Source organism: Eriocheir sinensis, chromosome 34 (assembly GCF_024679095.1).
Source record: "Eriocheir sinensis breed Jianghai 21 chromosome 34, ASM2467909v1, whole genome shotgun sequence".
NCBI classification, from domain to species: Eukaryota; Metazoa; Arthropoda; class Malacostraca; order Decapoda; family Varunidae; genus Eriocheir; species Eriocheir sinensis.
Window position 1 is genome coordinate 15,154,341 of NC_066542.1, and position 21,090 is coordinate 15,175,430.

The window sequence follows — 21,090 nt, forward strand, 5'->3', positions numbered from 1 at the left end:
GAGGAGATAAGGGACAGTATAGCATTCTTTTATATGCATGTTGAATAGTCGAAGGGAGTTGTGTTGCTTGAAGAAATAAGACAAAATACGTACAAAGCTCATACGGCCATGAAGTTGAACCCAAGCCCGAATCAAGCACCATTAATTCCATGTAGCCTACTCGAACCGTGGGAAGGTATGGAAAACAGCTAGCTTTAAAATGGGAACCAGAAGGTGAAGAATGTTAACGTTGAAAGAGTGCCATGAAGAGAACCAAAATCTGAGACATGATATCTCTGTTTGTTTTTATTATGCAAGAACTCGAGCTGTCATAGGAACGAGGAAATACAAGCGGCTGAACACGTACTTAATTATGCAGGGACTGTATGAGTATATGGCAAGTCTATATAAATGGAGACAAAACAAAGTAGTAAAGGGAAAACATGATGCATATGACAAATCTATAGAAGATATCAAAAAGATTAACAAAAGACGAATATAAAGCTAGAAATTGACAAAAAATAAGGTAGACTGAAATAGAAGAGGTACAGCTAGAGAAGTAAAAAGAAAAGTGTAATAGTGGAAACAGACAGAAAAGAGAAATGCAAATAGGAAAGTCCAGAGTAAGCTAAAGTGAAGAAAACAATAGAAAAGCAAATTATATATATAAGTGTAGCTACAATACATAAAAACAGCTCGATCAGGGCAGGGTGAAGTATAAAAGTGTACGCAGTAAAGTAACTATATATACATAAGTGTGCGTAGTGAAGTATCTAAGTGTAAAGAAGTACCAAGGAGGCCTATGAAGAGAGAGGAACAGACAAAAAAAGAAAGAAAGAAGAGCCGTCCCGAGGTGAAGACGGCCAGACAGTCAGTCCTCGCGGCACAGGGGGCGCGGGAGGAGTCACACAGGGCGCACGCAGCAGGGTCAGCAGGGGGCGCCGATCCCCTGCCACAGAGACCACTGGGGCAGAGAGGATGACCCCGCCCGGCCTGGCTCGGCGATGGGCGGCTGTGTAGGTGCCCCGAGGGAGGCCACCCCCAGCACCACATCCCCAGGGGGGGGCGCCACACTTCTCACAGGTGGGCGTCCTGGGGGGATATCAGGGTGGGCAAGGGGGCGGGGCACGGCAGGGTCACTCTCGGGTAAGGAGTTGTGTCCGGGGGGCTTGGTAGGGAGGCGTGGGCGTGAGGGTCCCTGCCAGCTGGTGCCTCGGGCTGTGTGTGTGTGTGTGTGTGTGTGTGTGTGTGTGTGTGTGTGTGTGTGTGTGTGTGTGTGTTACTTAATTGTATTTTTACAGGATTGAGAAGGCTTGTATTGGTCCGATTTTTAAACCATTTTGTCATACAGTTCTTCAAATCTGTGAATTTTGTTGACACACAACTTCACCTGGTAATGTATTCCACTGATGAACAGCTCTACGTGGAAAATGAATTTACTTACATCCTTATCATCTCTTGACTATTTTTCCACTGCGTCCTCTTGAAGTTAATTTCCCATGTGATATAAATTCCTTGACCTCTTATCTTCTTTCCTGTGGCACACTTATATAACCTTATCGTGTCTCCTCTCCATGTGTGTGTGTTTGTGTGTGTGTGTGTCTGTATTTCAAGTTGGACTGGCAATTATAATGCTGACTGGCCTGATGGGCGAGCCTCCCATAACTCACTGTACTAGGGGGGGTACCTCTTTGGCTGACTGGTTAAGGAATGGCTCTCCCGTCACGCTGGTCACAGGTTCGATCCCCGGCGCCGGCTAAACCTTTCCTTGTCTGGATTAATTTCTCGTGTATTTCGTTACACACAGTAGTCGTGTGGGAGTGTAGTAAAGAGAAAACTCCTGGCATTTCACTGGTGGCAAGGCGGTGGCATCCTCTCCTGTGGTTCTGTTGTGTCACCCTGAGTCGGTAACAGGTAGAGTGATGGCCCATGCTCTCTGAAGTTCATAGAAAATGGGAACTCAACACACAGAAATTAATCTAAATAGGAATGGGGAGCCGCGTAGTGCTTACTGGCCTGATGGGCGAGCCTCCCATAACACACTCTGCTAGGGGGGTACCTCTTTGGCCGACTGGTTAAGGAGTGGCTCTCCCGTAAAAATTTTACACTTCTCAAAATTGTCCTCAATGGGCTTCTTTCTAGGACACAATAATACTGTCTCAAAATCACTCCACATCAGTATTGCATCATCCCTTTTCCCCTTCCTGTAGGCAAAAATGTCCCTCTGCGGCATGAACGGATACGATGGAAGTCAGATATGCCGCTGACGGAGAACCAAGTGCGCAGCAAGCGGGATGAGTTCTGGGACACGGCACCAGCGTTTGAGGGGCGGAAGGAGATTTGGGATGCCCTCAAAGCTGCCGCCATGGCGATAGAGAGCCACGACTACAACTTGGCGCAGGCCATTGTTGACGGGGCGAACATTACGCTTCCCAACGGTGAGTAATTAACTCATGGGTTTAGAATGGCTTGCAATTTTTTATTTTATTTTACAGTAATAGAAGCAGCTCTAGGGCAACAACAGCAGAAAACAAAAAAGCCCACTAAATGCTGTCACAGTAAAAAGGATAGAGAACAAGTGGCCAGAGAAGAGGGTCAATTTTGGATATGTTTCTTATTCTCTCCTTGCTGCACAGGCTCACCACTGCACCTTTGCTCATATTGTCTTTACTCTTTCCCTCACAGGTGCCTTGACAGACTGCTATGATGAGCTGGGGACTCGCTACCAGCTCCCCGTCTATTGCCTCTCTTTTCCCCTCAACATATTGCAAAGCTCCCCTGACAAGGAGGGGCAGGTGGAGCCAGGTTAGTTGGATCATTCCTTCCCCTCGTTACATTGGCCCATATTTCATTAAGGCTTATAAGCATCCTTAATTGAACCTTTTTTTTATTTTATTTATTTATTTTTTTTTTTCACCTTGCTCCACAGTGCTAAGTTTGCTTAAAATATAAGCAGACTACACAGTTTTACACTGAATTTTGTGAACATCATGTGCCTTTTTTTTCATTCATTTTGTGTGAGGTGAATTGTAGATAGTTAATTTTTTAATGCCATTATCATAGTCACAATCACATGAGTTTAGTGACTGACAAACTTATGTTGTAGCCAAGTATGCTTTTCTTCACGTGTGCCATGTTGCGGCCATGTTTTGAAATGTTTTTAAGAAGCTTTGTTTGTGCAGGCAAGAAGCTACTGCTGCTATAGTCTGCAAAGTGCACCTGTTCATAGTTAAGCGCTAGCTCTGAACACAAGCAACTCTGTCCTAGCATATCAGTATCAGTGTAGGGTATCAATATAGTGTATTATTAGCATAAAAGAGTATTTTATCCTAGAATTTTAACATTCCTTCCTTCACCAGCTGAGGGCAGCATTGAGGGTGAGGCACTAGTGCTGCGAGTCCGCCTCTCCACCACCAGCATCGACACAAGACTCACAGTTCGCTCCACAGACACCATTGCCACTGCCAAAAAGAAACTCGACGTAAGTAGCAACTTGTCACTTAACTATTCTCTTTTCTTTCAACCATTTTTTTTCTTTTGTAACCAGATACAGGAAATTGGTTCTTGTTCCTGGCTGTTTAATCCATTCTGTAAGTCCCTCCAGAGGATTTCAATGTTCTGTGTATGTATTTCACTGTTTGATGGGCCCACTAAGTGTTCTGAGTGACTGAACACAAGGTGGGTGTATCCAGGGTGGTGGTGTGATATTGACCCCACTGTTCATTACACACCATCAAACAGCTAATTCTGTGATGATGCACAGATTCTCTTGCATTTTCTGTGCCTAGTAAAAGTTTTGTCGATTTGTTAACAATTCCTCGGAACAGAACAGAAATTTGGCCAGTCAATGAAAGTGCCAGCTGTGGTGAGATTAAGTGAAAGAAGAATCAAAACAAAAATGATTATAAAGTAAGATGACTTATGATAAGAAGTATCAGAAAAAAAAAAATAGCATTAGCCTCCAGAGAGCAATGGGTATGAAGATAAATAGCCTTATACCCTTGTCCCACAGCTACAGGAGGATCTTGAGGGCCGGCGGCAGCGATGGTTTTACTGCGGCAAACTGTTGGGTGACCGGCTGTTGATTTGTGAGTGCAACATCCACCCAAGCTTCATCATTCAGGCCATCATATCAGAAGAAGCCCTCTCTGCTGTAGGAAGCTGAGTCTTGGACTAATGGTATTCAAAATAGAGGATGGAGATGTGTATGTGTGAGTGTGTGTGTTTGTGTACGTGTGTGGGATATAAGAAGTAAAGAGGAAAGAATGAGAAAAAGAGGTTGAGGAAGAGATGGAAGGAAAAGATTGTGAATGGGATATCATGAATGTTTTTTTTTTGTTTTGTGGGTGTGTGAGAGAGAGAGAGAGAGAGAGAGAGAGAGAGAGAGAGAGAGAGAGAGAGAGAGAGAGAGAGAGAGAGAGAGAGAGAGAGAGAATATAAAGGCATATTATTTACATTATTTGTCTCTCCTGCCAGAGGTCACTTATGATATTACAAAGATATTCTGTTGACGTGTTTGATTCTCGGTTACATGTTTTGTGTTGCTCATGACGGCTCTGGACCATATCTTGTGTATATTTTCAACTAATTAATATATTCGAGTGGCTCTGTTTTTTGTTCTGAATGTGGATTTGTTTAATGTTAGGTTGGATCTTTATCGGAGAGGGTATACAGACAATAATTACAAATGATATTAGCAAAGGAATGGTATTGATACTATTACTACCATTATTATGAATTATTATTATTATTATTATTATTATTATTATTATTATTATTAATATTGCTGCTGCTGATGGTAGGACTATTACTATGATTTATATTAGTAACTGTTGAGTCTTTGTTGTACTTAAAATGACATGGCAGATTGTGTGTGTGTGTGTGTGTGTGTGTGTGTGTGTGTGTGTGTGTGTGTGTGCTGAAAATACACACACTTAAGCTCATGCTCCTGTGCTCAATTAGGGTTCAGTTCCTCATGTCAATCTTCACCACCACCACCACTACTAGCATTGTGTGTGTGTGTGTGTGTGTGTGTGTGTGTTAGAGTAAAATGGGAAGGGACGGAGGTGACACTAGTGGAGGTCTAAGTGATGTGGTGGTGGTGGTGGTGAGAGTGATGGTGAAGTTAGTGATGTATTAGTTCCTATATCTAGGTCAGGGTTCTTCAAGCACATGTTTTGAATTAGTATGAATTAGTACAGTGTCACAAGACTCCTCATTGGTTCACTACTTTCAACTAATAATAAACACAAAGAGGTGGATAGATTAAGTCCTGCCCATATTATCTTGAGGCTAAAAACCTTGAATATAGATTGCTCCTAAAATAATTACTTTGAAGAATTGTGTCCTAGACTTGACTCCTGGCATTTAATTAACTTAGTGGGCATTTATTATTCTTATTAGGTGATTCACTTTATTCCCTCTAGGTTCCCTTATTGTAATCCATAACTAATAAAAGGAATGGGAAGTAAATACTCAATCTATATTGCAGTCAGTACAAAAGGCAAGGCATCACCACCACCCGTATTATGAACAACTAAATAATGAAAGGGAAAAAATAATACACTGATGATTATGTGGTGGTGTATTTTTGGCATGATGTATTTTTGGCATTCCATTATCCCTTTATAGAGTGGTTTGGGCAATAACCTTCCCAGCCAAGTGTCCTTTAGTACTAGTTATAGATATTTATGTACTTAAGTCCTGTCTAAAGTATATAAGAAGGACCAGCACCACCACTATCAACACCACCTCCACTATTGTTACTAGTACCATAGACACCACCACTAATGTTGCCTCTATATCTCCCATCAATGGACACACTACAGTCTGTTCACTTAAGTCTGACCCAAGCTGACAACATTAGCCTAAGCGTGTTCGTAAGCACAGTACAGATTAGCAAAAAGTGCTGCGTGAGATAAACACAGAGGTTAAAGAAAACTTAGAATCCATAGCAGTAGCCAATCACCACTCGGCTTGCAAATACGCTTAGGTTTATGTTGTCAGCTTGGGTCGGACTTACGTGAACAGACTATAGTAAAGAATGATAAACTGTAGTACTGATATATATTATAGAAGGACTGGAGTTAGAATTTAGCATACATAGAGATAAACAGAGAGAAATAGATAGATGGAGTGGTGGAAGAGTGAGTTGTGATGATTATTTAAAGAGATGAGAGATAATAGTCTGTTAGTCTATTTACTCACAGAAAAGAGTGTCATCTCCACAGAGGTATATTATTCACTGCTCACCAGCTGTACACTTTTAATTAATCGTTTGCTGCATCCTTTCTTCACCCAGTTAATAAATCCTGCTGATGTGCATGTCTAGAAGTTAAAAATATTATAACTGCCGCAGCATTTAACTACATCATACTGTCTCTAATCTGCACCTTCTCTTCACCCACTTATTCAATACTGCTAATGTGCATGCCAAAAAGTAAAAAAGCATAATTGCCACAGCATTGGATTGTGTAGACTTATGCATTATATTATCTCTTAATTTGCAGTGGTAGGCCAGCACCTCTCCCATTCTCCCTTACCCTGCTTGCCCTCACATCTGCTTAGTGCTATGAGGGAGAGACAAGGTTCATAATATCAGGAATGCATGCAAAGGAAGGATTGTGTTGGGTAGGTAACCACCACTGTGCTCTTTCTGTTGGTAGATATTACATTCTGCTGACTACCTTGTATTTGCATATGTAGATGAGTTAGTTCACTTGTAGCCTTGCACCAAACTTATTAGGGCGAAGGAGGTATAGCAAATAATTTGAAGGAATTGTGCCCCTTCTTGCGTGATGTTCATTTTGCCTTTGTTAATGCTAATGTTTCTTTCTTTAGTGGATACAGAATTTGATCTCTTTTGATACTCCAATGTCCTGTGGATTTCAGTTGGTCATAGATAAAAACAAAGCAGTTTATCAGTGCTTTTTATATGAAGGATTTTTTGTTCTTGAAGTGTCAAATTTTTTTTTCATGTTGGTATTTTTCTTTTGACTTTGGGTTGCTTTTTAGTTTCATTTGATGGGCAGAGGAGGTCCAGTTTTGTATTCCACTTGCACTGTTGCAAATGTTAAATGAGATTTCATTTAGACTAACTTTTGCAACATACATTCTTTCATTACATATTTCTTCTCATATTTATGTTTAGAAGAAAAATCTGTGGTATCAGGACAATAAGTAAGTGTGCGTGTGTTTGTGTGTCATACTCTAGTGTATGTTATAGAAGAGAACAGTGAGTGTGTATGTGTGTGTGTGTGTGTGTGAGTGCATTAGTGTGTGGGTATGGGTGTGGGTGGGTGGCTGTCTTTGTGTGAAGTTAGAGAGTGAACAAAATCACTAGAACATGTAGAAGAGTAACTTTGCAAATTTTTATCACTAGTTTGTTGTGACATGACCTTAACACCACCTCAGGAGTTACGTCTTTGTAGGAACAGTCAACCTCGGACCACTGGGTAGACGAGCCCATTCCACTTGGTTGGCAGAGTTAGGGTTAAAGTGGGGAGGAGCTTTCACATAGATGTTTCCTATAGCTTGTAAATCACTTCTGTGCTTTATGAAAATCTTCCAACCTTTTTTTTTTCGATAAGAATGTCAATAAGATATGAAAATTAAGGCAAACAATGAAATGACAAAACCACTCAATAGAAAAATAGCTTATAGAGAGAGTATAGGATGCTGAGTCAAGGATGGAAGAGAGAAGGAAAGAGAGAAAGATAGAAGAGAGGAGCATGGGGAGAGATGATAAGGGAGGGATAGAGAGTAGAGAGTTAATGGAAAGGAAGGGAACAGAGATGGGCAAAGGGGTAAAGAGGGTAAACTAAGGAGCAGATGTCAGGAAGTGGAAGGTAACAAATACTTTTAGAAAGACAGACAAGAAAATGTTTGAAATTGGTGTTTAAATCCTCAGGTCAGACAACAAAAAACAACCTACAGACTTCATATTAAACACTTAGAACTAGAAGGCATGTTTTGTCTCCACCAGAAGGGCTGAGCTTGTTTACATAGTGACCTCAGGGTGACTATGGCAACGTGTGATTTTGCCTATAACCGTTAAAGTGTGTGGTTATATTTATCGTGTTTGAAGTGTGGCATTGAATTATATGATAGCTAAAGTATGAAGTCGTTTATATAATACTGTAGTCAGATTTGGTAAGCATATGTTCTTGCACTCATTGGTACCACTCTTGCTCTCCTCTCCCTGTACTACTATATCACAACACAAATGTTTCTACAAGCTGTCAAACTCGACTTTTCTATCTCATATTTTACACCTATGGAGAAGTTTCTCATGACCAAGGGCAGCATGTTTGTGGCTTACTGTAAGAGGTGCAGTCGGCAAGAAGAAATTGAACACTCTGGGTAGATTAAATAGAATGTGAGCGAACTCTGTTGACATGGTGTTGTGTTGGTTCGGTGGGTACCAGTGGCTAGTTTACCCATTGGTACCCACCTAACCAACATAACACCATGTCTATAAATTTTGCTCAGATTATATCCACTCGACCCATGGGTGTCCTATACTTTTTCTGCTGACTGTACACGAGCTCCTTGACTTGCCTGTCCTCAGAGTACTAATGGAGTTGCCCGAGTGTGTTGACTTTGTGTGCCGTGATAGGTGTTTGTTCATTATACCCTAGTCAGGACAGGTGTTAGAAATAAGGTTGAATTTTGTGTATGCTGAAGGTCACACTGTATCATTGTTTAGTCATTAACCCTCTAGCTGCAGAATATGAGTGGACAAGAGTCTGTTTTATGCAAATTACCAGCCCTTAACTTAAACTTACCAGACCAAAAGGAGTTAAAACGTATAACATCATACTCATCTCAGTTTTATGCAGCTTCTGAAAGTATTTTTTCCGGTAGAGTTGCATATTTATGATGTTGTTATGCTCCTTTGTTGAGGCACCGTAAAGCCGCAGTGTAGGCTTGTCGCAGCTAACAGGTTAAGGGAAAGAAATTATACGTCAACTAAGCTGGGGCTCTTACTGGTAATTTGTTGTTTGTACAGTAGAGGATATGGCTCCCTTGTGTAGGTGCAGCACTTATGTTTGGCAACTGATCCATTTTCACAGCTATACCTGTTTGTAAAGGAAACACAATTTTTAACCTAAGGTGTTCAGTACTCTGTTTGCTTCACCCAAGAAAGGACTGTCCCCTAGCAAAATTGTATCGTGTTATTGTCTCGAGGGAGTAGCAAACATTCATATCTTTAACAAAGCTGGAATTTAGCCCTCGCTGCATCTGTCCCTCGTCTGGCCCACCACCTCCCTGCCAACCCTTTCCTAAAGATGTTCAAGCAGAATCACTACACTTTTCCCTGAATAATATAATTTCTTTCAATGAAATCACATCCTCCATTTAAGGTAACCATCCTATTTTAGCTTATAGTTCTCTCCTTAATCATATCACCTCCCACTCACCACCGTGTCTTTTTCCTCTACCTCCACCATCTTCTCTGACTTACCATAGTGTTACATGACCTTTGATGTCTGGCACATTATAATTTCCCTCTCATTAACTTACTTGGGTACAGCCCATAAGCTGCAAGAAGCATAAAGTTGGGAATGCATGTTTTGAAAATGCTCAGTCATGTTATTGATATATATGCACACCACACCTCTGTGGTGTAGGGGTTAGCATGTCAAGTAAGGAATCTCTCTGCGCCTATGTTCAATCTTGCTTTGGGGCAGTTGGTACCCAGCCTACCCAGCTGTTCATTCCTCCCTTTCAGATTGTTTGATAAATGGATACTTAGGGAAACCTGGGTAAGGTGAAGTGTTGTAAATTGGGTGTCACATTGGCCATGTTCCTCAGGGTAGGTGGTTATTATCCACCATGGACTCAAGGGTCGAGGTGATGGAGATGCATGCTGATGCTGAAAAATATGACTTAGCAAAGGCTGTAGTGGGAAAATTGACCACATGTACTGCAAATGAATCACCAAGCACCCACATTTAATAGTATTCAACCTCTATAAAGCACACAAATGAGAGCCCTCCCAGTTACCAAATAACTGTCTGAGTAAAGAGGAGAGGAACATAATGGATGTGATTGGCATCGCTATAGGAAGGTAAAGAAAATGACTTCTTGTATGATAAACCCTTTCAACTTCATTGTGAAGGCTTTTGTTGTTGGATGTTATTGAACACAAAAAGAAACCAAAATAAAAGACTTGTCCCTTAGTGTTGTTAATGTCTATGTAGGTTCAGCACTTCCAAAACTGATGGAATCAGTGGGAATCAGACAGGCTATCAAAAAGGCATTACACTCCATGCCATCCCCTTTATCCTTCCATTTTCCTATTCTTTCATTTCTTTCTTCTCTGCAGCAAGCATTTGAGCTACTGGTACTGCCACGTCCTTTCTCAACCCTCCCACTCCTCCCCTCTAACCTCCCTCTTAACAACAACACCTCAACATCTTACTCTTGGGGAATTACCAGCTCTGAATTTTGGGGTTCTGGTAATACTGCCACATCCTTTCTTATCCCTTCCCCTCTCTCTCCCCCCATTCCCTCATACCTTCCTCCCACCACCACCTCATTTCACTCCAGGGAAAGTACCAACTCTGAATGCACACAGGACTCTCACTCACACTGAAAAACGCACATAGTGACTTACACAAAACTGACCCTGCCTGCCGCTGCTGCTCACAAGGCTGTCAGGTCAGAGGTCAACTATCAAGGGTCACACCAGCATGCAGGCAAAGAAAGGTCGGCCAGCCAGTGGCCCACTAGGTTAGGTTTGAGTGGTTTACATGGTAGTTTCTCATAAGAGTTTACATTATAGTATATACATAATTATATATAAATGGCGAGGTGTGTGCATGTGTGTTTGTATGTGTGTCTGTATTTTAGATGTGGTGGTTTTCCTCCTGTTTTTTGGTACACATATACGTAGGTGCGTGTAGGTATGTATGAGTGTGTGTGTGCGTGTGGGTGTGGGTGTGTCTACATAGGGGGAGGAAACGCACCTCTCACGTAACTGTTTGATGTGAAAGTCAACATGTAGATTTTATATGAATCCCTTACCAAACCTTGATGATGACAAATGATGACGACTATGACGACGATGATGATGATGATGATGATGATAAGCAGACCTTTTCTGTGATTACCAATAAAGTCAATACATACCACTTGAGGCTGTATAGATTAACCTTTGTTTGTGTGTAAGGCTAACATGAGTTTAATGATTGGCAGCTGTTTGTAGAAGGTAAGTAAATAGAATAATAAATAAATAACTAGATAGATTGAATAACAGCAATAGTAATAATCATGACTAATGATACATAGAAATAGTTGTAAAAGTGTATTTAAACATGATGAGTTTGATTAGCATTTTAGTTCAGAATAGTACGTGGAATATGAGTTTAGATTATATGTTACTCTGTTTATTAACCCGGTAGCTGCAGGGATCACGTTTCTGTAAGGCCCCTCTAACTGAATTAATGAGAAAAAATCATCACTCACGCAAACCATTTCATAATGTATATCAACGCATTTGTGATCAGTTTATGCATCTATTTTTTGGGGTTTATATCATGGAAACAATTTGGGCCGGCGCTGGTACATGGTAAAGCCACAAATTTGGCCCGTCGCTGCTACTGGGTTAAATATTTGGTACCTATATAATATACACCACTATTTATTTGTACTAACATTAATTTTACTATTTATATGTGTATTAATTTATTTCTACATGTAGTTTTCAAGAATCCATCTTTTTTCTTTAATCATGCTTGTACTAATGTCTACATCTATTAAGCATTCATGCATTTATCTTATTATTCATGGCTATTAATGAATGTCCACACCTGTTTTTCCATTCATGCATTCATTTAATTTAGGCTTGTGTGTATTGATTAATTTTTACATCTATTTTCAACATAAGGAAAGTCTGAGTTTTGGCTTCTCTCTAATCTTTATATTAAGCCACTTTCAGTTGACATTTTTCCCTCCTTACCATACACTTCACAACCCTAATTTACAATCGTTTTATTTATTTATTTATTTATTTATTTATTTTCAAGTTTATCATTTTTCCTTCACTCAAACAAAAGTCTAAAGTGATGTGACTGTAGTTTTGATAGATGTGACCTTTTCAGCCCTGTTTGAATGCATGTCTCTTTTTAAAGCTTCCAGGTGAGGGTAAACAGTAACAGCATTGCCAGGATGAAGAAAGGAAACACTATGACCAAGTAAGCAAAATTTCCTGTTCTTGTTTTCCAAATTTTTAGCAGCTTTTGATGGTTAATTTTTAATCTTAAGAAAGGGAGGTTTAGTAGAGATAGAGAAAATTGATATAGTTTTATTTATACTCAGACATCTTTCATAGTAGGTTTTATATGTAGAGAGAGGGAGATTGAAGTTGATTACAATAATTTATGGAATGAGAAAACCTTTGATAAGAAAAAGGAGGAGGAGGAGGAAATGAAAAAACGAAAGCAAAGAGGAGAAAAAACAAACAAACTTAGAAAAGGAGAAAAGTGGATTGGAAGGGAAGAAAAAAAGAAAACTATGACAAGGAAAATGAGGAGGTTGCAGTGGAGTGAAAGAAGAGTGGGGGAAAAAGGTAGAAGGGAAGGAGGAGGAGGAGAGGAAGAAAAAAAGAAAACTAAACAGGAGAAGAGAGAATAGGAAGAGAAGAAAAAAGAAAACTAAGACAAGGAGGAAGAGGAGGTTGCAGTGAAGTGGATGAAGGGTGGGGGAAAAAAGGGTAGAGGGGAAGAAGGAGGAGGAGATGAAGAAAAAGGTAGGAAAAAAACACGAGAGATATGAGTAAAAAAATGAAAAAAGAAAATTAAGAGGAGGTCGAATTGCATTGGAAGAAGGGTGGAAAAAAAGGGTAGAGAGGAAGGATAAGGAAGAGGAAGAAAAAAATAAACTTAGAAAAGGAGAAAAGAGACGAAGAGAAGAAAAAAGAAAACTATATAAGACAAGGAGGAAGAGGAGGTTGAAATAAAGTGGATGAAGGGTGGGGGAAAAGGGAAGAAGGAGAAGGAGGAGGAGGAGGAGGAGGAAATATTTAAAAAAAGAGGAAGATGAGTAAAAAGAAAAATGAAAAAAGAAAATTAAGAGGAGGTCGAATTGAAGTGGAAGAAGGGTGGGAAAAGGGGGTAGAAGGGAAGAAGAAGGAGGAGGAGGAGAGGAAGAAAAAGAAAAGAAGAGATGAGGAAAAAAATCAAAAGTATATAAAATCTAATAAGAGGAGGAGGAGGAGGAGGAGGTCGAATGAAGTGGAAGAAGGGTGGGAAATAAGGGTATAGGGAAGGAAGAGGAGGAGTAGGAGGAGGAGGGAGACACAATACGGGGTAGGAGACATATAAAGCTTCGTCTCCTCACGGCTTGATAAATGATGGAGAGAGGGAGGGAGGGAGGGAGGGAGTGAAGAAATATGTAGGGAGGGGGGAGGAGGAGGGAGGGAGGGAAGAGGAAGGATTTAAGGAAGGAAGGACGGGAGAAAGATGGAAAGTTAATGATGGCTTTTAATGATGATGATGATGATGATGGTTGTTGTTGTCGTTATTGTTGTTGTTGTTGTTATTATTGTTTTCCGCCTCTCTCTACTTTCCTTTTCCTCTCCTTCTATTCCTCCTTTTCAATATTTTTTTTCTAGTAACTTAAGAATACGAAGAAAAAACCCCTCCGAAAACGACCAAATTAGGAACCTTGCAGAGAGAGAGAGAGAGAGAGAGAGAGAGAGAGAGAGAGACTTGTTTTGCCTCTCACTCTCCGGCACGTGACTTATCCCACGAAGCGAGGGTGATAAGAAATAGGTGTTAATTGGGTGTTAGGAGGAGGGTGTTAACGCAGGAGGAGGAGGAGGAGGGGGAGGGATAACAGACAGATGATCGGGAAGGAGATAAGAAGAGGGTGATAATGGACAAGATTGGGGAGAAGAAACAAGGCGAGAACAATTATTAGGTAGTTAATACGAATACGTGAATAGGAGAAATAGGAGAATAGGAGGAATAGGAGAATGAAAAGGAAAGGATAAACTGACTTCTAATTACGATGATGGAAATAGGGGGAAAAAAAGAGGAATAGGAGATTGAAGAGGAAAGGATAAACTGACTTCTAATTACGATGATGGAAATAGGGGGAAAAAAAGAGGAATAGGAGATTGAAGAGGAAAGGATAAACTGACTTCTAATTACGATGATGGAAATAGGGAAAAAAAAGAGGAATAGGAGATTGAAGAGGAAAGGATAAACTAATTCCTGATTGCTACGATGGAAATAGAGAGAAAAATATAATTAAGTAGAATGAATGTGACTAAGAATGAAGTGAGTATGGATATGAATAGGAGGAAGAAGCAAGGTGATAATACATGTGTCGTTAATAAGGATACATAGAGAAAGGAGCAAGGAGACGGACTGATAAATGGAGGAGAAGGAAGAGAGAATGAAGATGAGATGGAGGAGAGTGAGGACGAAGACGTTGAGAAGAAAAAGGAGGAGGAGGAAGACGAGGATGAGGAGTCGGAGGAAGACGGAAACGAAGATAAAGAAAAGAAGAAGGAGGAGGAGGAGGAAGAGAAGAAAAAGGATGATGATGATGAGGAGGAAGACAAAAACATAAAGAAAAAGAGGAAGACGATGAGAAGAAAAAGGAGGAGGAGGAAGACGAAGAAAAGCAGGAAGACGAGGAAGAGGAGGAGTAGGAGGAAGACGGAAACGAAGATAAAGAAAAAAAGGAGGAGGAGGAGGAAGAGAAGAAAAAGGATGATGATGAGGAGGAAGAAAACAAAAAACAGAGATAAAAAGAGGAAGACGACGAGAAGAAAAAGGAGGAGGAGGAAGACGAAGAAAAGTAGAAAGACGAGGAAGAAGAGTAGGAGAAAGAAGGAAACGAAGATAAAGAAAAGAAGAAGGAGGAGGAGGAGGAAGAAGAGAAAAAGGATGATGATGAGGAGGAAGAAAACAAAAACAGAGATAAAGAAAAAGAGGAAGACGACGAGAAGAAAAAGGAGGAGGAGGAAGACGAGGAATAGGAAGACGGAAACGAAGACAAAGAAAAAAAGGAGGAGGAGGAGGAGGAAGAAGAGAAGAAAAAGGTTGAGGATGAAGAGAAAGAAGACAAAAACAAAGAAAAATAGGAGGATAACGACGAAGAAAAGAATAAGTAAAGAAAGACGAAAGAGAGGAAGTTAAACATACATGGCAATCATTTAACATAGAAGAGGAGGAGGAGGAGGACGAGAAAGGCGAGCTGTTCCCTATAAGCTTGCAGAGAACCCAAGAGACACAGGAGGGAGGGAGGGAGTGTTCCGTCTGAGCGTGAGCCCCTTCTGAATAAGTCTTCGGAGCGGGTTCAGAACATCGAAGGGGGAACTAAGCTGTCGGTTGTAAATACTTCACTGAGAGAGAGAGAGAATGTCAACCCTTATCCTTTTTCACACTAAGCATGACGAGCATAATTTTTAGTCCTATTGAGTTGACATCCAGTGGTCAAACCCGTGGTAATCTCTCTCTCTCTCTCTCTCTCTCTCTCTCTCTCTCTCTCTCTCTCTCTCTCTCTCTCTCTCTCTCTCTCTCTCTCTCGTGTATGTTTAAAAGACGGAAGATTGGTTTAAAGATAGATAGATAGATAGAGAGACATACATAAGTAGGTAGGACACACACACACACACACACACACACACACACACACACACACACACACACAATGAATGAACAAATAAAGAGATTAATGAGCTCAGAAAGTAAACGATAAAGAAAGGAAAAAAAGAAAGAAAAGGGGAAACGATTGAGGGAAGATGGGAGAGAGAAGAGAGTAGAGAATGACTGAACGAAGGGAAGGAAGGGAAGAGGAAAGGAAGAAAGGAAAGAGGGAAGAGAGGAAGGGACAGGAAGACCGGAAGGAAGGAAGGAAGGAAGGTAGGGATGGAGGAAGGAAGGAAGGAATTATCAATAGAGGGAGGAGTCGAGGGGATGGAGATGAAAAGGAAGGAGGAGAGAGGGGAGAGGAGGGACCGGAGGAGGAGGAGGAGGAGGAGAAGAGAGAAATAGAAAGAAAGAGAGAGAGAGAGAGCAAAGGGAAGGGAGGAGGGTGGAGGGATGGAGAGAATTTCCTTTCATTTCTTTTCTCCAAACACAAATTTATTACAGGATGATTTTCCGGTGAGGCAGGAGGCGCCATTGTGGGGGGAGGGGGGGAGGGGGAGTCCATTGTGGGGGGAAGGGGGAGGAAAGGGGGTCGGGGAGGGGGTGAAGGGGGGACAATGACGCCGAAATGGGGTGCAAATGAGCCTCCTTAAAGAGAGAGAGAGAGAGAGAGAGAGAGAGAGAGAGAGAGAGACCTATTAAATAATTGGACGAAAGAAAAAAATATTGATCATTCTTTACATTTATTTACTGAGAGAGAGAGAGAGAGAGGAATCAAGTCACGCAGTAACCCGATGGCGCTCTACCATGAACCACTCTCTCTCTCTCTCTCTTCTTCCCCCATTAGCCGCCTGCTCCGTCTCCCTATTCTCCTTACACAAACCACCCCTCCCCCAACACCCCCCCCCTGCCCCCGTTCCTCACCTGGGCTGTGTTAAGTCAATTATACGCCCTGCTGACCCTGCCCCCCTCGTCCCCCCCCCCCCCCTTTACCTCTTACCTGCCCTGATTCTACCCTCGCTTTTAACTCGTCCTACCCCAAGAGTTAGCGTCATGGCCTCCTCACCCTTTGGTTTACGCCCGTTGAGCTTCCCTTACTGTATAAAGTCGACAAGAAGCAAAGGACCTTAGCTTCGTTCTGTCACATACCCCCCCACGGCCTTCCTCCTCTCCTCTCCGTCCTCTCCTTCCTCCCTTAATTCGTGGAGTCAAAAGGCAAAGCGATGGTGAGGGACTTAAGCTTTGTATACAGGCGTGGAGGGGTTTTCTTCCTCTCTCTCTCTCTCCCTCTCTCTCCCTCTCTCCCGTATCCAAACACCTGGTGGCTTCTGGCTCGCTCTCTCTCTCTCTCGCTGGTTGGTTCGGCGTCGAGGAAAGAGTGAATGAGTGAGTGAGTGAGTGGGAAATTGAGAGAGGGAGATAGACATAAGAGAGAGAGAGAGAGAGAGAGAGAGAGAGTTATATGGTTAGTTAGTTAGTTAGATAATATTACAAGCATTATTATATCAGCTATCACGAGGACACAACAATGGAAAAGGAGGATTAAGAGGATGAGGAGGAGGAGGAAGAAGAGGAGGAGGAAGAGGAGGAGGAGGGAAAATAACAGTAACTTCATGGTTCATAATTTCGATATAATAGAGATCCCTTGATTTTTAAATACGTTACGCTCCTCCCTCCTCTCTCTCCTTTTTCTCTTCCTCTCTCCCTCTTGTTATCCCTCCTCCTCTCTCTCCTTTTTCTCTCCCTCTCTCCCTCTTGTTATCCCTCTTCCTCTCTCTCCCCCTCTTCCTCTCCCTTCCACATCACTGTCCTCAACGTAAAAGAAAAAAAAAATTGATTTATTAATATTGTTAGTGATAGTGATGTAGGTGAGGGTGATGGTCTCTCTCTCTCTCTCTCTCTCTCTCTCTCTCTCTCTCTGTAAAGTTTATATTCCCTCTCAGTATTGGCATCACATTAATTCTTCAATAAAACAAGTATTGGCAACTCCCCTGATGTGTGTGTGTGTGTGTGTGTTTCATGAATAAGTAATCTTAGTTTAAATTCAATATACGGCGCGCTAAAAAAATCGTGTCACGTAGGTTAAGAGAAAATGGAGGAAGAAAACAGTAACTCGTGTAAAGATAAGTTAGGTTGATTTATCGTCAGAGAGAGAATGGGTTAGACAAGGAAGGAAGGAAGGAAAGAAGGAAGGAGAGGAAGAAGGAAGTAATATAGGAAGGGAGGAAAGGAAGAAGGATACAATAGAGTCTAGGAAGAGGGGACAGAAAGGAAGAAAGAAATGAAGGAGGAAGGAAGGAAAAGATAACGGAAGGAAAGAAGGAAGAAGAGAAAGAAGGAAGGAAACTATAGGAAGGAAGGAAGGAAAAAAGTAATGGAAGGAAAGAAGGAATTTAAGAAGAGGAAGAAAAAAGGAATATAAGAAAGAAGGAAAGGAAGGAGGATACTATAGATTTGAAACTGAAGAAAAAGAAAACAAAAAGAAAGAAGCAAACGAAGAAGGAAGCAAGGAAAAAGGAAAGGGAGGGAAAGAAGAAAGAAGAGGAAAAACGAAATGATCTTGGAAGGAAAGAAAGGAAACCAGGATACATTGGACTAGAGACTGGGAAAAAAAGGAGACAAACAAAGAAATAAACGGAAAAGGAAAGAAGGAAAAAGGAAATGGAGGTAAAGAAGGAAGGAGAGGAAAAAAAGAAGGAATCTAGGAAGGAAGGAAAGGGAGAAGCTAGGATGCTATTGACTAAAAACTGAGAAAAGGAAGACAAAAAGGAAAAAGCGGACGAAGAAGGAAGTAAGGAAAAAGGAAATGGAGGGAAAGAAGAAAGGAGAAAAAAAGGAATTTAGGAAGGAAGGAAAAGAAAGAAGATTATTATAGACTAGAGACTGGAAAAAAAGGAGACAAATAAAGAAATAAACGAAAAAAGAAGGAAGGAAAAGGGGAATGGAGGGGATCATAATAAACACCATCTTTTTTTCCTTCTTCCCCTCTTCATCTCTCTTCCTCTCTTTCCTATACCTCTTTTCCCATCTATTTATCTATCCCTCCTTCTCTCTCCTTCCCTTCCTCTTCTTTCTTACTTTTCCTCCCCTTATCATTAATCTATCCCTCTTCTTTCCTTCCTTTCCTTCTCTTACTTTTCCTTCCCTTTTCTTCTTCTTCCCCTCTTTTCATATCTTCACTTCCTCTCTTCTTTTCTATACCTTATTTCCCATCTATTTATCTATCCCTTCTTCTCTCTCCTTCCCTTCCTCTCTTTTCTTAGTTTCCATCTTCTTTTAGCTGTCCCTCCTCTCTCCTTCTCTTCCTCCCCTTTCTTACTTTTCCTCCTTTTTTTCCTTCTTCTTCCCCTCTTCATTTCTTTCTTCCTCTCTTCTTTCTTTTCCCTCACCTTCCATCCATTTATTTATCGCTCCTTCTCTCTCCTTTCCTTCTTCTTCTTTCTTACTTTTCCTTCCCTTCATCATCATACCCATTATCCTCCTCCTTTTTCTCTCCTATCCCTCTCCCTCTTCTGCCTCATCCTTCCCTCCTCCTCCTCCTTCTCTCTCTTTCTCTTCCTCTCGTTTCTTACTTTTCCTCCCCTTCATCATCATCATACCCCTTATCCTCCTCCGTTTTCTCTCCCATCCCTCTCCCTCTTCTCCCTTCCCCTGTCATGGAACCGCCCAGTTAGCCCATTGCGACCCACCCTTCCCTGTCTCTCCCTCTCTCCCTCCCTCCCTCCCTCTTTCTCCCTCTCTCCCTGCCTCGCCCCGGGCCACCATTTAAGGGTGATTTGCCTCCCTTACAACAGCTCTCACACCTGATTTGTCAGTCATCCTTCCCTCCCTCTCTCCCTCCCTCCCTCCCTCTGCCAGTCTTTGCTCTCTCACCCTCTCCCTCTTTCTCTTCTTCGTTCCTCTTCTACTCTATTCTGTTCCTCTTCATCCCTCTGTTCGTCTCTCCCTTCATTTTTCTCTCCCTCCCTCTCCTTGTCTTCCTTTCTTCCTCTCTCCTTCCTCGTTCTCTCATCTTCGTTCCTCTTCGTTACTTTCTTCTTTTCCTCTTCATCCCTCTTTTCCTCTCTCCCTTCATTTCCTCCGTCTTTCCTCTTCCCTTCTTTCTCTCTCATCCCTCTCTCCCTCTTCTCTGTTCCTCTTCGTCTTTCTTTCCATCTGTCCCTTCAATCCTCCCTTCTCCTCCCTTCCTCTTTCGCCAGTCTATTCCTCCCTCCCTTCCTCTCCCTGTCCTTTCTCTCCATCTCTCCTCCCTTCCTCCTACCTTCTGTCCCTCCCTCCCTCCCACCCTCTTCCATTTTCCCTGCGTTTCCTCTCCTCTTCCTCTCTCCCTCCTCTCTCCCTCCTCTCTTCCTCCCTCCCTTCCTCCTCCCCTGCTGTCTGTCTGTCCTTCCCTCCCCTCCTCTTTGCCTTTTCACGCTTCTCCCGTCTGTTCCTCCTCCTCCTCCTCCTCCTCCTCCTCCTCATTCTCCTCTATACGTTTTTTTCCCTCCTTTCTTTTCTTCCTCTCATTTTCTCGTTTCACTTTATTTTATTTTCCATCTTTATTTACTTATTATTTTTCCTTCATGTCTCTCTTCTCATTTCCTATTCTTTTTTTTATTGTTTGTTTATCTTTTTTATCTCAATTTTCAAAAGTTTTCGTTTGTTTGTTTAACTTTCTTTTCTACTTTTTAAAAATTTCCTTCTTTATCAATTCACTCATTTTTTTCTGTTTGTCATTCCTTTATTCGACCTGTTTTGTATGTTTGCTCTCTCTCTCTCTCTCTCTCTCTCTCTCTCTCTCTCTCACTTGAATGCTCATTTAATCCTCGAATCCACTAAGCTATTTTCCCTCCCTCTTTATCTCCCTACCTTCCCTTCCCCTCCCTCCCTCCCTTCCCTTCCCTCTCCTCCTTTGTGCCTCGCCGCCCGTGCTTCCCTCCCTTCCTCCCCCTCCCTCTTTTTCTCCTTCGCTCCGGGAGGCTAAGTAAACAGGCTACTGAACTGTCCAATTGGCTTGTTATTGGTGGCGGTGGTGATAGTGGTGGCGGTAGGAATCCCTTTGACTTTATTCAGCTTCGTAGTCGGGTATATCTATCGTCCGTGGGTCAGGTTATCCTTGTGTTTATCGTCCATATTATTAAACGGCTCGGGTTCCCATTAATTTTAACGCTTCCCTTTCTTTTCCACCCCTAGTCGGTATTTCTTTTTTCCTTCCTTTTTTTCCCTGTGTTTACTGTCCCATTGTCTTAACGCTTCCCTTTCTTTCCCACCCCTAATCGGTATTCCTTTTTTCCTTCCTTTTTTTCCTCTGTTTACCGTCCCGTTGTCTTTAACGCTTCCATTTATTTCCCTTCCCTAATCTGTATTCCTTTTTTCCCTCTTTTTTTTTCCCTCTGTTTACTGTCCTATTGTCTTAACGCTTCCCTTTCTTTCCCACCCCTAATCTGTATTCCTTTTTTCTCTCCCTTTTTTTCCCTGTTTACCGTCCCATTGTCTTAACGCTTCCCTTTCTTTCCCACCC

The 21,090-nt window shown here is 41.7% G+C and overlaps 1 protein-coding gene across 2 annotated transcripts; it reads left to right on the top strand.

Annotated features, from left to right (window-relative positions):
* The first annotated feature begins 842 nt into the window (after window positions 1-842).
* LOC127007136 (ubiquitin domain-containing protein 2-like) lies at window positions 843-11,117 on the top strand. 2 transcript variants are annotated; one of them, XM_050877803.1, is made up of 6 exons: window positions 843-1,062; window positions 2,190-2,417; window positions 2,665-2,784; window positions 3,339-3,460; window positions 3,992-4,158; window positions 6,489-11,117. In XM_050877803.1, exons 1-5 carry the CDS (start codon window positions 984-986, stop codon window positions 4,142-4,144), a joined length of 702 nt encoding a protein of 233 aa, XP_050733760.1. In that variant the 5' UTR covers window positions 843-983; the 3' UTR covers window positions 4,145-4,158; window positions 6,489-11,117. The 2 variants fall into 2 exon arrangements, with proteins under 2 accessions (XP_050733760.1, XP_050733758.1); XM_050877801.1 differs by lacking the exon at window positions 6,489-11,117 and having other exon boundaries at window positions 844-1,062; window positions 3,992-4,413.
* Window positions 11,118-21,090: the final 9,973 nt, after the last annotated feature.